Genomic DNA, 17,422 nt, shown 5'->3' with positions numbered 1-17,422 from the left:
AGTTTTCATCCATAGTTAGCAATAGTTTAGCACAGAACCGGGGATTGTCCTTAGGTACATTTCTATAGTGTATACAGGGATAATCGTCGGTTTTGTGACACCATTTCATTAAAGTTGTCTCAAAAGGGCTTCAGCGTGTTGGCTTCGGCCCCACGTTCGCCTCTCAAAAATCCGGGACTCTGTAGTCCCGAGGTCAGAAAGAGACATACAAATAATAATAATAAGCCCCGCAGGGCATCTGAGGCGGATGACGGGGAGTAGCGACCCCGCGGGGCTATATATCCGAGTGCTCCAGGGAGAGTATACTGTCCCCCATCTCCGGCTTGCCGGAGTGAAGCATGACGGGGGATAGGTCTCCCGCCTCTTGGCTTGCCTTCATCGGCCGGTCAGAGTGGAGTCGCTAGAGCAAGGTTAGTCCTGCTCGGAGGGTAGGTGCCTCGTGGTAAGTGGCGAGTGGGCCGGTGATGCTGGACCCACAGGGAGCGCGTGATCTGCGTTTAAAGTCCGCCGAGGTATCCTCACCCTTCTCAGCCGCTCATGTCCCTGTTGCCCTCTTGTTGCTTTTCAGTGACTGATTCCCGGGGGCCCAGTAAGTGAGTTGGCGAGTCTCCACCTGCCATTTTAACATGTATTTAATACATTGTCATCGGCAGGTGCCATAGTTCCCGTAGTTTCCCCATTCCTAGTCCATTAGCATCCCATCACAATAGCCCAAGTAGTTTTCATCCATAGTTAGCAATAGTTTAGCACAGAACCGGGGATTGTCCTTGGGTACATTTCTATAGTGTATACGGGGATAATCGTCGGTTTTGTGTCGCCATTTCATTAAAGTTGTCTCAAAAGGGCTTCAGCGTGTTGGCTTCGGCCCCACGTTCGCCTTCCAAAAATCCGGGACTCTGTAGTCCCGTGGTCGGTCAGAGACATACAAGTAAATAATAATAATAATAAGCCCCGCAGGGCATCTGAGGCGGATGACGGGGAGTAGCGACCCCGCGGGGCTATATATCCGAGTGCTCCAGGGAGAGTATACTGTCCCCCACCTCCGGCTTGCCGGAGTGAAGCATGACGGGGGATAGGTCTCCCGCCTCTTGGCTTGCCTTCATCGGCCGGTCAGAGTGGAGTCGCTAGAGCAAGGTTAGTCCTGCTCGGAGGGTAGGTGCCTCGTGGTAAGTGGCGAGTGGGCCGGTGATGCTGGACCCACAGGGAGCGCGTGATCTGCGTTTAAAGTCCGCCGAGGTATCCTCACCCTTCAGCCGCTCATGTACCTGTTGCCCCCTTGTTGCGATTTAGCGACTGATTCCCGGGGGCCCAGTAAGTGAGTTGGCGAGTCTCCACCTGCCATTTTTACGTGTATTTATTACATTGTTATCGGCAGGTGCCATAGTTCCCGTAGTTTCCCCATTCCTAGTCCACTAGCATCCCATCACAATAGCCCAAGTAGTTTTCATCCATAGTTAGCAATAGTTTAGCACAGAACCGGGGATTGTCCTTGGGTACATTTCTATAGTGTATACAGGGATAATTGTCGGTTTTGTGTCACCATTTCATTAAAGTTGTCTCAAAAGGGCTTCAGCGTGTTGGCTTCGGCCCCACGTTCGCCTCCCAAAAATCCGGGACTCTATAGTCCCGAGGTCTGGTAGAGACATACAAGATAATAATAATAATAAAAAATCTTTATTTTTCTCTTCAATTACAGTGTTAAAAGTACATTACAATACAAGTTGCATTCATGGGCGTAGCCACACTGGGGCAAGCTGGGGCACTTGCCCCACCCTGGGCCCTGGCTCTGACCTATAAGGTGTCTGATTAAACAATGTTTTTTTACTAACTCTAACTAACAACATCAACATTTTATGTACTATCCGTAAGTTATTGCACAAAAAGAATGTCGACTTTGAAAAGAGCGCGATCAAAACAAAATGCACGCTCGAGTTCCCGAACGTGCGCGCGTCATTTGAAAGCGAGCCGTATTCCCTAAAAGAATAGTTGCTATGTGGTGTAACGAGCCGAGCCGTCCATCTAATCCAAAAAATAATGGATTAAAGGAGATGGAACTGGTAGATGTGATCAAAATTTCGGAAATGCAATTTTATCCTAGTGTAAAAACCGCGCTCGCTATTTTGCTTGCCCAGCCATGTACGACCTGCAATAGAACGATCGTTTAGCGCAGTGGTTCTTAACCGGTGGTCCGCGGACCACTGTTGGTCCCTGGAGGCATTCCGAGTGGTCCGCGAAGCTTAGCTGCGCGACGTTGCTATACGTTATCTTACTTTATTTTTATCCACTTATATATGCGAGCGAGGGGGTTTTCGTAGGGACGTAAATCGGGTGTGTCGTACCTAGTCCCCCATTTATGAAAATGTATATTTGGGCGACATTTTACGAAGCTTTTGGTTTTGAGTCTTAAAAAATAATTAAAATTTCGGCTCGCGTATTCAGAAACTATATTGTGTTTGTATTTGTCAACAAACAAAAAGTTAAGTACGTTTGGGCTAAATTTTACGTAAAATTTGGTTAAAGTCCGATAAAAATTTCGCGCTCGCTTCGCTCGCGTATTCAGAAGCTATATGCCCTTATTTTTGCATTTGTCAACAAACAAAAAATTAAGTATGTTTGGGCTAAATACGTAATATTTTTATTTTAAGTCCGATAAACATTTCGCGCTCGCTTCGCTCGCGTATTCAGAAACTATATGCCCTTATTTTTGCATTTGTCAACAAACAAAAAGTTAAGTACGTTTGAGCTAAATTTTGCGTAACATTTGGTTTAAGTCCGATAAAAATTTCGCGCTCGCTTCGCTCGCGTATTCAGAAACTATATGCCCTTACTTTTGGCTTTTGTCCTGTGTGTGATTGTTTATTTTCTGTACCTGAAAATATAAACCTCTCAAATTAAGAGATTAACAAGTTTGAGATTAACGGCTCAAGATACAAAAATCGGAGGGCCCCCGCCCTCCCCCGGGGGATAGGTTGACTGCTGCCCCACCCTGAGCCCAAAGCTGGCTACGCCCATGGTTGCATTTCTAAGAGAATGGTGTCTGCTTAAGGTTACCCCTGTGTTACAGATCACCATTAATCCTATTGAATTTTCTACAGTACATTTTGTAAGGAGAGAGGCAAAGAGAAATCTAAAATACATCTATGCTTATTATCGTAATGCTTATACCATAGATAAATTAAAATAACAGAAAATAGGAATACGTTAACAAACATAAGTCACTGCACTTATTTATTGCAAATAAACATTTAAATATATAACACATAACATATAATTATAGCTTTTTCCACTTATGAATACGCGTTATCAATAATAAATAATAATAACACAAAATTAACTTAATATTAAGAGCCACTTTTCCGTGGGTAGGTACAATTACATTCACAATTATGCACATAGTACATACGATGGCGAACTTCTAATTAATAGTAACTTAAAAGTGTAGTCATTTTGAGATCAAATGTAGTTTAATTACTAATCAAGACTTAAAATATAATTTATTTAGGATATAAAATTTGTGGTAGGGCAGATGAATTAATCCTAGAAAGTTTTTTAGTTAACAAAGTACTTTTATTTTTTCTAAATTTAATTTAGTAGGTAGTTAGTAGTGGTGTATTTAATAATTCTAATTTTTGTTTCATATTTTAGTTTCATATTATTAGTTATTTTTGTTTCATATTTTAGGTAATATCATCAATTTTATTTTATTTTATTTATTTTTTTATTTTATATCTAATTTATGTTTTGCATTTAGTTATCAATATGTATAAATAGCATAGGTATCAATAGTGTTTGACGTGTAGTCCTACAATGAAGGTTTTTTTTTTTTTTTTTTTTTTTTTTTTTTTTTTTTTTTTTTTTTTTTTTTTTACTATAAATAATTACTAATTTAGCTTAGTTTATAGGTTTTAATAATTTTTCTGTTGAGTCATAATCTAAGTTTTGAAGCCATGTAGTCAGTTTCTTCTTACATTGTAATTTAGTATTGGTAACGATATGTAATTTTTGGTTTATTTTATTGTAAAGGAATGTCCCAAGAAAACCAAAAAAATTATGTGAGAAACTGGTGTTGTACCTGTTTATTGTGCATACAGTGGGGATCCTTTTATTCTGGGAAGTACTAATTGAGTTGTGTGTCAAAGAATGTTTTTTGAGAACTGTCATTAGAATGAAGAGCTGTCTAACAGTCAAAACTTTGCAATGTTGATACAGTTCAAAGGTAGGGTGTAGTCTGGGTAGAAAACAACTGACTTTTAATACAGCTCTTTGTGCACGTTCCAAGTTTATGAGTGTAGACTTACTTGTACCACCCCAAGAAGTAATGCAATAGATAAGTAGCGATTGACAAAGTGCATAATATACTGACTTGATAACTGTAGTATCTGAGATATGGCGTATGGTTTTGAAAATGAAAATTAGCTTGCGGATTCTTTTAACAAGTGCATCGATATGTTGTTGAAAATTCAGGTGGTCATCAATGAGAACTCCAAGGTATCTAATACAAGTGGTTTTAGTTAATTTAGGACATGCACATGAGCTATATAAGTCACAGTAATGTGCGTAAAGGTTTAGATTTGGTTGTTCATTACTTCTTAATGAATAAGTCATATATTTTGTTTTGTCTACATTTAAGGTTAAGAGATTATCATAAAGCCATCTGTAAACTAAATTGAATCCGGTCTGTGCGTGAGAATAAACCTCATTCCATGAATCGCCGTCGAATAATAAAGCCGTATCATCTGCAAAAGTAATAATTTTACCATTTTGCAGGTTGATTTTGCATAAGTCATTGATATAGACAAGAAATAATGTGGGTCCTAGAATACTTCCTTGAGGTACTCCATACTCATTTGGCAGTTCATTACTAAGCCAGTGATCTATTTTTACTCTTTGAGTCCTGTCAGATAGGTAATCTGAAAACAATTGTAGTGGTAGACTTCTAACTCCTAATTGTTCTAATTTATTTAACAAGATTGGGACAGACACTGTATCAAAGGCTTTAGCTAGATCAAGATAGATAGCAATTATTTTCTTTTTATTGTCAAGCCCATGTACTATATGATCAGTTAGATCGTGGACCGCATCCGCAGTAGATCTACCTGAGCGAAAACCAAATTGCGACGGGGATAAAAGATTATTATTTTCTAAGAAATTGACTAGTCTATTGTTTATTAACCGTTCTAGGATTTTTGATAGTGTTGGGAGTATAGATATGGGTCTGTAGTTGTTTACGCAGTGTCTGTCACCGCTCTTATATACAGGTACAATTCTTGATCTCTTAAATGCTCGTGGGAATTTTCCAGTGGAGAAGGCAAGATTGCAAATATATGTCAGAGGTGGGACAACTATGTCCGAAAAGCGTTTGAGAAAGATCCCAGATATATTATCTAATCCTACAGCACAGTCATTGCGCAAATTAGTAATTAATGTTTTAATTTCATCTTCGTCTGTCGGAAGGAGAACGAGAGATTTATGAAAAGTGGAATCGAATTGAATGTTTTGGTGTTGAGTGGAATATTGGATTTGTTTCGAAAGTAGCTTTTCAGAAAGATTTTTGCCTATATTGGCAAAGAATGAGTTTACGTTATTAATAGACTCAGCAGGTGTCTTATCCGATATCAGTTCTGTTGGTGATTGACGAATTTTATTAGTAAACGTTATATTTTTAATAGCTTCCCATATTTTTTTTGTATTTTTACCGGCCTTGTTAATGGAATCTTTCTCGTAATTCCTCTTGACTTTTTTCAAAATATTATTACAAAAATTTCTGTATCTCCTTGATGTAACCTGTATTATATCATTGTCTGGATACTTTAGCGCTTTTTGATACAGTTTGTCGCGGTTTCGCATGCATCTTAAAAGACCGGGAGTAATCCACGACTTTAAAATTGTTTTCCGTCTAGGTGTTTTTAGTATTGTAGTATTTTTATCGATAGCCTGATTTAAGGAGTCAATTAATAGATCTGTAGCTTTATTAACATCAGTGATGCTGTAAATATGATTAAAATCTAGGTTTTTTACGTCTCTGTTTAGGCCTTCTTCATCAACACGTTTTATAGTTCTCGAGCCTTGTCCTTGTAGTCGTATTCTGTCAATAAATAAAATAACACTGTTATGATCTGTAATATATGTCTGTGCGACATAACAGTGTGCCTCTAATTTAGTCTTTAACATAACATAGAAATTTCGTTGTAGTAACTGTACTGAGTGATGTGCCTTGGTAGTTTATTTGAAAATTTGGAGAAGCTATACGTTGACTAAAATACATTATTTTGGTTTTGGCTAAATTAATCTTGAGGTTATTATTATTCATCCAATCTATTAGAGATTGAATGGTTTTATTTATTTCGTCTTCGTGTGACGCCTTGCCTGTGGAATCTACGGTAACTGTGCTATCATCGGCAAAGAGCGTCACTGGATATGTGGTCAGGGTCACTAATGGTAAATCATTTATGTAAATAATAAAAAGTAAAGGTCCTAATACGCTACCCTGGGGTACACCAAACATGACATTACGTTCATGAGAATGGAATATTTCCTCACATTTTTTTACTGTATTTATTTTAGTAACTTCTGTGTATTGTGTTCTATTTTTTAAATAAGATTCCATTAATTTGAGAATGTTGCCCCTAATACCGTAAGCCTCTAGTTTATTAAGCAGTATGTCATGACTAACATAATCAAAAGCCTGAGTCATGTCACAGTAAATAGCACATATAGGTACTTTAGTATCCATTTTTTTAATAATGTTCTTTAAAAGGAGAGGACCGGGGTAGCTCGATTTTTTGCAGTGAAATGTATATGGCGGGAAATTCAAAATAAATAGTTTTTTGATGTCGTGCCTTTTGAGGGGGAGGGAAGGGGAATCCTCATGGACTTCCTCCGCCTGGGGAGAGGGTGTGCCGGACTCTTACCGGCTAAAACCCCCTATGTCCTTGCACGTGGGCGCGGAGCCGCGGGAATCGAAGTTCTTCTTGATGTCGTGCCTAAGTTAACATTCGATATAATGTTTTAATTCACGACAATAATAGGTATGCCTAAGGAAAACGGCTAGTATAGGTAGGTACATTAAAAAACACTTAACATAGCTACGGGTACCACTACCTACTTGAATATATTTTTTTAATGATAAATGATTGTTTGATTAAATGATAATTAGGTATTGTGCAAGTAAATATGGGGAAAACATAACGAATAAATAATGACTCAATAAAAATAACAAGGAGATTAGGTCCCTATCTGTTAGTGGTATTGACCTCAAAACACAAATAGGTAAGATACAAATAGGCACACCACGAAAAAACTTCGATAAATGTGACGCAAGAGTAGATACATCATCTCCCGAGCCTTTTTCCAACTATGTTGAGGTCGGCTTCTAGTGTAACCGGATGCAGCTGAGTACCAGTGTTTTACAAAGAGCGACTGGCCTATCTGACCCCTTCAAACCAGTTACCCGGACAACCCGATACCCCTTGGTTAGACTGGCGTCAGAGTTACTGGCTTCTGACTACCCGTAACGACTGCCAAGGATGTTCAATGACAGCCGGGACCTACAGTTTAAGAGGACGAATTGGAAATTTTGGCGCCAAGGATCTCAATTTTTCTCAGTAAATACAAAACGGATCAAAATACAACTTGGTTACCTGAAAGTTCATGATATAGAGCTTTAGACTTCAAAACATGATTAGGTAACTTTTATAACAGAGAAAAATATATCAAACATACCTCTTTTTAAAAAGAGATTCACATATTATGGGCAAACGGAACCGATTTAAGCCTCTTAACTTTTTTAGTAGTTGAGTATATACCTACATACTCTTTAAAATTGTGGAAGGAATTTTTATCAAATTATAATTTCTAAATAATAAAGTTACAAAACCATTTTTTCGCTTACGACTTTTAGTTATAAGCTAGCGCGCGTATTGTAATCCTCGCCCCGCTCAGACGCTCCGTCCCCTCTTGGCCCCTTAGATGCGCGTGCCGGTTATGGAATTATTGTTTACCAATTCGTCGCCTTAACGTGCCATCCGAAATACAGCCAATGATGTCTATACTAATATTATAAAGAGGAAAACTTTGTTTGTTTGTTTGGATGTAATGAATAGACTCAAAAACTACTGGACGGTTTTTAAAAATTCTTTCACCATTCGAAAGCTACATTATCCACGAGTAACATAGGCTATATTTTATCTCGGTAAGGGCAGTAGTTACCACGGGACGCGGGTGAAACCGCGGGGAAAACGGCTAGTCTAAGATATACCTAGAAAGTACCTACATACAGACTTAGAAAAGTTGCATTGGTACTTGCCTGACCTGGGATCGAACCCGCGCCTTCATACTTGAGAGGTTGGTCCTTCACCCACTAGGCCACCACGACTTTTCTGATCTACTGAACCGATATTGAAAATTCTTTAACCAACTGCAGATTTGATTCTAGGTGCGCGCCATTTTGTTTTGAGGTTTTTTGGGCCCCCGACAAGAGAGCCAAGAGCCCCAAGCTTGAGACAGTCCCCAATGGAAAATATTGTGGATAGAGAAGTACCTACATTCAATTTCAGGTCAGTGGTAACAGTTTTAAAGGGAAATCGTACTATTGAGTTAAGGTGCATGACAGTTACCACTGATGTGCAGTCTACCGTTCCTACTTTCGTAATTTTGGTTTTGAAGCAGGTACCATTAAATTAGCATAGGTTAACATTAGTTGTCTGTCACTAAAGAAAATGTTAGACAGACATAGTGAAAGTATTTTTTTTTTATCTATTTGTAGGCACTTAAGAAAAACAATCTTAATATTTCATAAAAAAAATATGTGGCTTAAAACAAATGTAAATACAAAAATAATAATAACTTAATCAATTGAATCATTATTTATTTACAGTTTATGTACAAAAATTGTACATACATTGGAAGTATTAATGCCACAAGACATTTTCTACCACTTTATTTATATACCTTTACTCAAGTGCCTACTCAAATATAGTATAGAATATTTAAGAAGTCATTGAAAAATAAATAAAACCACAATAAATCTTTCTTACAATTTATTTCACAGGCAACAGATCGCCCCAATTACATGACCGAGCACACCTGTACGTAGTCTGATCATACTTCGCTTTCGAAAATATAATCTCTTTCAATTCTCCTTGCACTGTACAAAGTTTACAAATGGTATGTTTGGACCTTACTATGGGAGCTCTTACTATCCTCGGCCACTGAGGATCATCGGACGGCCTCACCCCCTTTTTAAGTATAACATAAGAGAATAAATCAGCACATATTTCAGGCTTTGCCGCATACGGTAATGATTCGTACTTCATAAGAAAGTTGCAAGGGGTTTCTTGCTCTAAGTAACGCGGGCAGATGGTATCGTTCGGACACGGTGAGAAAGCATAACCTTCTTTATTTTTTTTACCTTTTAAGTTTAAGACAAATTCTCTAGCTTCATTTACAATTTTGAAGCCAGCATTAGAACCATGTTCGACAATTATTAAGTAGTCTTCAGTTTTGTTCCATAGTTTTTGTATGGTTTCTAATCGAGATTGCATGCTTGGTAATTCGAACAATGTATATGCGGATAGAACTATACTGTATTTCAGATCGGTTGAGGAAGGTAAGAATTGACGTTGGAAATATCCTTTTAGTGGCATCTCCACGTTGTCTTTCCCTTCGCATAAAATAAGTCGGGCTAAATCATGCATTATAGAAGAAGTGTCAACACAGAAATATTCAAAAATATCATTTTTCCAGTAGTGGTTCACTGCCCACGTGCCAGTGCCCACTCCAGAGCCAAAGTCAAAGAAACTCCTTGGTCTGTAATCGAGATCGAATTTTTTTATTTCGTCTAGAATTCTTACTAGGACAGCATACTCTGGGGCAGCTCGACTCATCAAATATTGTAGGCTAGTTGGTTTATCGTAATCTATATTACCCCACCGATATACATTCTTCTTTAACACATTAAATACTGAGCTGTTTATCTTGTTTTCATATCCTTTCTTTTCATCCGGTGTAAGATCTTTGTCTATGTTAGCATAAACCTTTTTGGAGATACTGTCGTGAAACTTTTTGGCTTTTGCATCGATTTCGCCTTCTTCTGGCGGTAAATGGCGTGAGCGGATGTAGTTGCTTAGTTTTATGCTCTCCTGGTAGTAAGCTTTAGCCCCGGCATCGTCTAAAATAACTTTTATAGCATTCTGTATGTCCGGAGGAATCGATGCTATTTTGACACGATTTGTGCCGGGATGTTTACGAGGTTTGAAGACGTTGGCATCAAAATTCTCCTTTAAGTTAGGGTCGACGGCAACCCGAGTTGTGTAATTAGCGTATATAGGCGTAAAATACTGTATTCTTAACTTTCTAAACATTTTTATAACCTAAAAACTAGCACAGGGCTCACAAAACCAGTGTTTTCATGATAAAACTGTCAAGTTTGACAGACAAAATGACAGAAAGTACGTTGTTCTGAAATACCTACCACAGAGACTCAAGAATGATACATCATCTCCCGAACCCTTTCCCAACTATGTTAGGGTCTGCTTCCAGTTTAAGCAGATGTAGTTGAGTACCAGTGTTTTACAAGGAGCGACTGCCTATCTGACTTCCTCAACTCAGTTACGCGGGCAAACCGATACCCTTAAGTAAGACTAGTTGTAAGACTAACTAAACGCACGAATATGTGTTTATAGTTACGAATACTCTGTGGCAAACCGTCATGACATTGACGTCAGTTAACCAAACAACAACAAATTCTTAAAAAAAATATATTTCAATTTTACTACTTTATTTTAGTTAAATCATGATTATTATAAGTATATTAGTCAATCTGGTAATTGCAGCTGCAGGAACAAACTCAGAATACTGTGATGCGTCGTCGAAATCCTGTGAAAATGAAATCGAAACTGCCGATAGCAAAAAGCTGATTTTCTACGACGTTAATCCTCCCGAAGGGTTCAATTTACGCAGAGATGTGTACATGAGGTTCGCTATAATGATATCGGAGGCTCAAAAACGTGGTAAAAGCAACTGGGAGCTAGTATTACCTCCTTGGTATAACCTGTATCATTGGAAGACTGATCGGCACACACAAACTCCTTGGAGTCAATTCTTCGATTTAAAAGCATTACAATCGTTCGCTCCCGTTATCGAAATGCACGAAGTCTTCAGTAGATCTAAGAAAAAGACTTTAGAAATTGATACTTTGTATGTTTTAGAAAATTTTGAGGATGCTTTTGAAAATGGCGTTTTTGAGGAAAAATGGGAGGTTCTCGATGAATGTAGCTACGACGGTCAGTTCTGGGGTTACAAAAACGTCACAGCTAAAGAGGTCTTATGTGTAAAGTTTCAAGGAAAGAACTCTAAACTCTGGGAATTGGTTTCCTTACATCCTCACAATACCAAAATCATGTTCGCGCACGGCGAAATACCTTTACACGATACTTACGGCACAAAAACTTACTGGGATTGCAGAAAAAGCATGAAATTTAACAGCAACCTTGTCAATATTGCAAAAAAATATATTAAGCAATATTTAAATTGCAATCAGCATCAATGTAAAACATACCTCAGCGTACATTGGAGAAGACAGGACTTTGCCCGTAGTCGTGGCAACGATGTACCCTCAATAACGGGCACCGTGAAACAGATTCACAAAGCATTAAAAAAATTACCAAACACTAAAAAGGTTTTCATTGCAACGGACGCATCTATGTCCGAATTAAATAACCTTGAGAAGGAATTATCAAGTCTCAGTTACGAAATTCACTTTTTCTTGCCGAGCAGTAAGATGATCGAAGAGTTCGGAGATGGCGGGATAGCAATAATAGATCAAATCATTTGTTCCCATGCGGTACACTTTATTGGTACTCATGAGAGTACGTTTACGTTCAGAATACAGGAAGAAAGGGAAATCTTAGGCTTTGATAGTAGTACTACGTTCAATCGCCTCTGTCCTGATACGGGACGCTGTGAAAGAATGTCAAAATGGACAATAGTTAACTAACCAAAAAAGGACATTGAATGAAGTATATTTATCATAAAGACTATAAAATATTACATCGAACTATACAAAAAAAAAATACAAGTGGACCTCTAAAATCTAAAACTACTGAACCAATTTTGAAAATTATTTTACAGATGAAAAGCCATGTTCACTTTCAGATGAACTCCATCATCAGATTAGTTGGACAGTACCATAGTGATGTCCTCCTAACCGATTGTCGGCTACGGCGGCTGCAGGCATGCTGTTCTCATGTAAGGAGATCAGCCAACTGCGCAGGAAATATTATAGTGCACGAGCATTTGCGCAGACACAGGTGCACTCACTATTCTTTCACTCTCATAGCCCGTAGTACCATATTATTGCATTGTCATCAGAACAACATACAGCTACCAATTTTCATGACGCTACGATCCTTGGAAGATGGTTGAATTAGTTACCTTAGATTTCATTGCATAGTTACATACAGGTCAACCTTATGTGTTAATAATTACATGTAGGTGCCTTTGGGTCATGAATGAAATAAAAAATGCATTTATTATTGAATAAGATAATAATAAGAATCAAACTAATAATGTAGCTTAACGGCCAGTTTCTTCATCAAAAGTTAAAGTTAAAGTAATGTCTAAAGTAAAAGTAACGGTCAAATACGTTTTTTCAAGGCTAAAGTGACAGCAAAACTAATAGAAAAATTGAATTTGACCGTTACTTTTACTTTAGACATTACTTTGACTTTTACTTTGGCTTTAACTTTTGATGAAGAAACTGGCTGTTAGACTAATTTTTAATTTGAAACTGTGCCATAATATTAACGCCAAAGTTTATTTTAAATAAATTATTACTTTTTTTTTGAGGAAATTGTTTTATTAATTATTTGCCCGATTTTTTTAAACTGATTCCCGCACAAATTCAGATTGAAATACCTATGCAATTCGCAGTATTTCTGTCAAAGAGTAAAGTAATATATAGGGAAAAGAGAGCCCACTCACGTGTTATTCTTGCAACCCAATTTGACAATGCGCCATCTTTCTCTAAATTGGCCCCGAACTACCTACATAGCTATAGCTATAAAAATATTATAATTATGCATCATATTCATAACATTTTCTATTAGGGTAAGTAGCACCATATAACTATAACATTGGTTATCGTTATAGTTACATGGTGCTACTTACCCTAATAGAAAATGTCATCGTTAATATAGTAAAAGGTCGAAGGAAAACAAATAATTATTATATATTACTTTTTATTTACGCGTGTATGCGGAATGCAAAAAACCGCCATATTGATATTATTATGATCGGTTTTGTTAAGTTACTTGGAATACTGACACCAGGTCTTTTTAGATGAAATTTGATATTTGTGCTTTTTTAAACCGTATTTAATTTATTCGCCTATTATATCTTTTTTTAAAGTGTCTAATATTTTCCTCATACTTTTCTCTAATTAATATTGCATAAATAATTTTATATTAACAAACAAAATCGATTATAGTGTAGTGCCATCTGTTGGTAATTTAAGGTATCTTTTAGATAGTAAATAGTTTCCGGGCCAAATAAAAGGTGGCGACTCTTCGTTTACTTAGCTGTCAAAATGTACGGAGTGTCCTCCCCCTGATTTCTGTGCAAATACTTTCGAAATAGTGTCCCATTCAAACAGTTTTTCGAAACGGCCTTTTCGCAGCAACGTTATTCAATAGGTACAGATAGTGTAAGATGTCCCGCAGAAGACAGCTGGTAGGTAGTACATAATTTAAATCATTGACTGAAAAACAAATGGTATAATAATCGGCAAGGATATTCAGCCCTGACCTTCACCTGCGCAGAAGTGTACAGTGCGCAAAGCGAGCCCCACTCTTCCGCCGAGAGCTCATTATCCGTGCCGATAACTATAGTGGTGGTCCATCCAGAGTGCAAGAGAAACTATACTATACCTACCAATAGCTAGGGCTGCCATCCATCCCAGTTTCCCCGGATTTGTCCTCGATTTGGGCCATCCGGGCGGGGTTTCAAGAAGTGTCCGGGGAAAACCCGGACACTTTTAATGTAAGGAAGCATCTCATGGAATTTAAGAATATGGTACCTAACAGTAAATGGATTAAAAATTGGGTTTCGTTTTGTTTTAATTTTTTTTTCAGCTGCGTCCGGGGAAAATTTGCGATTTACGCCAAATGTCCGGGGTTTTTTTAATGTTAGATTTTGTGAAATTAGAGGTGGCAGTCCTACTAATACCACCTTTTTCTCATTAATTTTGCAATGCAGTGTTTAGGTAAAAAAATCTGAGGACCAAATAAAACAAACAAATTATTCAGAATGTTTATTTTTATAGGAATTTCATCAAAATATTAACATTTTCACATCAATAATATATTAATTTAAATAAATAATATGATATTTTGGACATCTCTAAATCTATGTTTATGAGGACAGTTCAAAATTATGTACATTTGCCTCCAAAATTGTCTAGGAATTTGAATAGAACAGTCTGTGCAAAAATACCTAAAATTAAATATCAATGTTGGTACCTAGGTACACGGTTCTCAAATTTGGTGTACCTACTTATGTTTCATACATACAACCTATTAATATTACCTATAGACACGAAAGTTTGTAGGAATGTTACTTTTCCAGGGACAAATTATTACTGAGGGGATTTTGATGAAACTGTACAGTAGGTAATACCTCATCATCCTCCGAGCCTTTTTCCCAACTATGTTGGGGTCGGCTTCCAGTCTAACCGGATTCAGCTGAGTACCAGTGCTTTACAAGGAGCGACTGCCTATCTGACCTTCTCAACCCAGTTACCCGGGCAACCTAATACCCCTTGGTTAGACTGGTGTCAGACTTACTGGCTTCTGACTACCCGTAACGACTGCCAAGGATGTTCAATGACAGCCGGGACCTACAGTTTAACGTGCCACACACATGACAGTACTCATTACAGTAAGTAATACCTACAGTTTATAATAAAATATAAAATCCGGGAAGTAGTTCCCTCGGCGAGCGGATGAAAACGGAAGATAATTAGGTAGGTACCTACATAAATAGTTTGATAAATTTCTGATCGAAAAAGATTTTTTATCATTGAATGATATATTTGTCTTAAATCTAAATAATTATCACAATATAAAATTAATTATTAATCACACAACAATAATAAGCATTAAAATAGGTAACAAATACTAAATTAAGTTCGAGTCACGACTGAAGTCCGATATTCTATTATAAACAGGGGCCCGATTCTGCTAAGTTAATAATGTCAAAATTGAATCGCAATAGCAGTTTTAACCATATCGGGCATTCTGTTCTGCTACTATAATATAAGACCAATTGTATTCCAACGACATTCGATTGGTTTGCGATTGGTCTGCTATTTTAGTGATTTTGGTCTATCTATTCTATACGGTAGTTTGCTCCATAATCATATTGCAATCGTAAATCATATTATCGCATGAGTTCCATCATTTAACTATAACGATAACCGAATCGTCGATGTGAGCAATGCGCGGCAAGTATACGGCTGGTTATGGTTTGGTTATCGTTATAGTTAAATGTTGCAACTCACCCTTAATAATGCAAAAATAAATAGTTCCACAATTTTTTGTCGGAAGTCAGTAGTGACGAGGACTATGTCCCATTTTTTTGGACAAAAAGTTGGAATGCACATTTTGTAGTAAAAAATTACATTTTGAAAATATTTAGGCTTAGGCTCAATTAACACCGGAATGGAATGGAAATAAACATTTTTGAAATAAACTAATAAACTGGTCCATGAAACTAGATACGAGACACAGAAAGGTTGTGCTTTCTGTCAGTTCAAATGACAGCCGGGACTCACCAATTCAGGGTCTATTCAGACAGACCGGCTCGGAGAGGAGAGCAAATTCTTAACAGGGTGAAAATCAATCGAGTACTTAGTATTTGTAGTAAGGTTTATTTTTGCATGTGCACTGCTTTTGTCATTAAGAATGCTAGAAGGCGCTTGGTGTGAAATAATAAGAGGAGCCGATCGGCTCCGATCGCGTACTTTTTCTCGGTTTTGCAGACGTGGGGGTCCGATTGCATGCTCATTCAACCGAACGGAGCCGATCGGAGCCGATTCCGGTCTGTGTGAAAAGAAAAATGCGCGCCGATGCTCTCCGAGCCGGTTTGTCTGAAAGGGTCCGTTCGGCTTCCGTCGTTTCGTCTTGGCTTTCCATTCCATGAAAATTGAGCCAAGTCTGTCTACAGAAACCAGCTTTTTCAATATCAAAAACTAATTTATTATTTTACTAATTAATTATCAAAAAAAAAATGAGACCACTACAATTTGTACATTTAAAATCATTTATGACACAACAAAAATATTAACTAAATCTAATATTATGCTAGAAATAATATAAAAAGCAACCATTTGAAAAAAAATATAGATTTTTTAATAAATTATAACATGATTAATCTAAACAATTTCGCTAAAATAAAATAAAAACAATATAATTGAACTATTAATTAATATTAAAATGTAAAAATTAACTAACTAAAAAACAACTTTCAAGTACCTAAAACAATCGATTTTTGTTTGTACTTAATTGCCATTTTTATGACAAATCGGTGTTATTATCTTACCGAGTGATTTTTACCTGACTTTACAAATGTAAGTTTCTACCATAAAAATTAAGTTAGTAACTTTCGTAAGTGTAAGAAGTCCAGAAAAATACTGTAAGCGACTTTTTTCTTAATAGAATATCATCAAATGACCCCTCCCGCTGTGGGTGCAGCGTGAGGGAGTGTCAGACTCTTACTGACTAAAACCCATCATGTTCTTTCTAAAGCCCTTTATGTGCGGGCTGCGGGATTGTTACCGCGGCGCTGGTACATAAAAGGCCTACGACGGAACACGACGGTGTTTAGTCAGTAAGAGTCTGGCAGTCCCTCACGCTGCTAACCTACAGCGGTAGGAGTCATTTGATGATTTCCCATTAAAAAGCCCTTTATGTACCTGGGCCGCGGTAACTCGCGCGAACAATCCCGCGGCCCTGGCAGGCTATGGCCCTGGTAGGCCTCTCTGGAATAGGCGACTTACGAAAATGTTATACATTTGTAAAATAGTTTGTCAATTACGTAAGCCAGTTACGCGAACAAAACTTAGGTACAATTAAAATTTGAAAATAAAAAAATAATTCGGTATTATTTAAAAAAAAACCTAGCATGACTATCAAATCAGGAACTTTGAAATAATATTAAAAACTGACTTAACAATTTGAACACAAAGTATATTATTTCGTTATTGGGTAACTATTAAGACTCATACGGTGAATGACACCATTTAACTATAACGATAACCGAACCATTGTCAGTTGTCAAATCGTCGATGTGAGCAATGCGCGGCGGTTGCTCTCTTATAAGGAGATTAGCCAACTGCGCAGGACATAATATAGTCCACAAGCATTTG

The 17,422-nt window shown here is 37.4% G+C and overlaps 2 protein-coding genes across 2 annotated transcripts; one reads left to right on the top strand and one right to left on the bottom strand.

Annotated features, from left to right (window-relative positions):
• Positions 1 to 9,023: 9,023 nt before the first annotated feature.
• LOC124644174 (methyltransferase-like protein 17, mitochondrial) lies at positions 9,024 to 10,432 on the bottom strand. The gene has a single exon (XM_047183424.1). The coding sequence runs from the start codon at positions 10,359 to 10,361 to the stop codon at positions 9,039 to 9,041; it is 1,323 nt and encodes a 440-aa protein (XP_047039380.1). The 5' UTR covers positions 10,362 to 10,432; the 3' UTR covers positions 9,024 to 9,038.
• Positions 10,433 to 10,692: 260 nt separating this feature from the next.
• Positions 10,693 to 12,171, top strand: LOC124644175 (GDP-fucose protein O-fucosyltransferase 2). The gene has a single exon (XM_047183425.1). The coding sequence runs from the start codon at positions 10,793 to 10,795 to the stop codon at positions 11,993 to 11,995; it is 1,203 nt and encodes a 400-aa protein (XP_047039381.1). The 5' UTR covers positions 10,693 to 10,792; the 3' UTR covers positions 11,996 to 12,171.
• Positions 12,172 to 17,422: the final 5,251 nt, after the last annotated feature.

Source organism: Helicoverpa zea, chromosome 29 (genome assembly GCF_022581195.2).
Source record: "Helicoverpa zea isolate HzStark_Cry1AcR chromosome 29, ilHelZeax1.1, whole genome shotgun sequence".
In the NCBI taxonomy this organism is placed as follows: domain Eukaryota; kingdom Metazoa; phylum Arthropoda; class Insecta; order Lepidoptera; family Noctuidae; genus Helicoverpa; species Helicoverpa zea.
Note: the sequence above shows the minus strand (reverse complement) of the source record. Positions and strands in the feature narration are given on the sequence as shown.

What these genes read in the sequence shown, in the direction of transcription:
- LOC124644174 (XM_047183424.1), bottom strand. Translation starts at nt 10,361, where the DNA reads ATGTTTAGAAAGTTAAGAATACAGTATTTTACGCCTATATACGCTAAT.
- LOC124644175 (XM_047183425.1), top strand. Translation starts at nt 10,793, where the DNA reads ATGATTATTATAAGTATATTAGTCAATCTGGTAATTGCAGCTGCAGGA.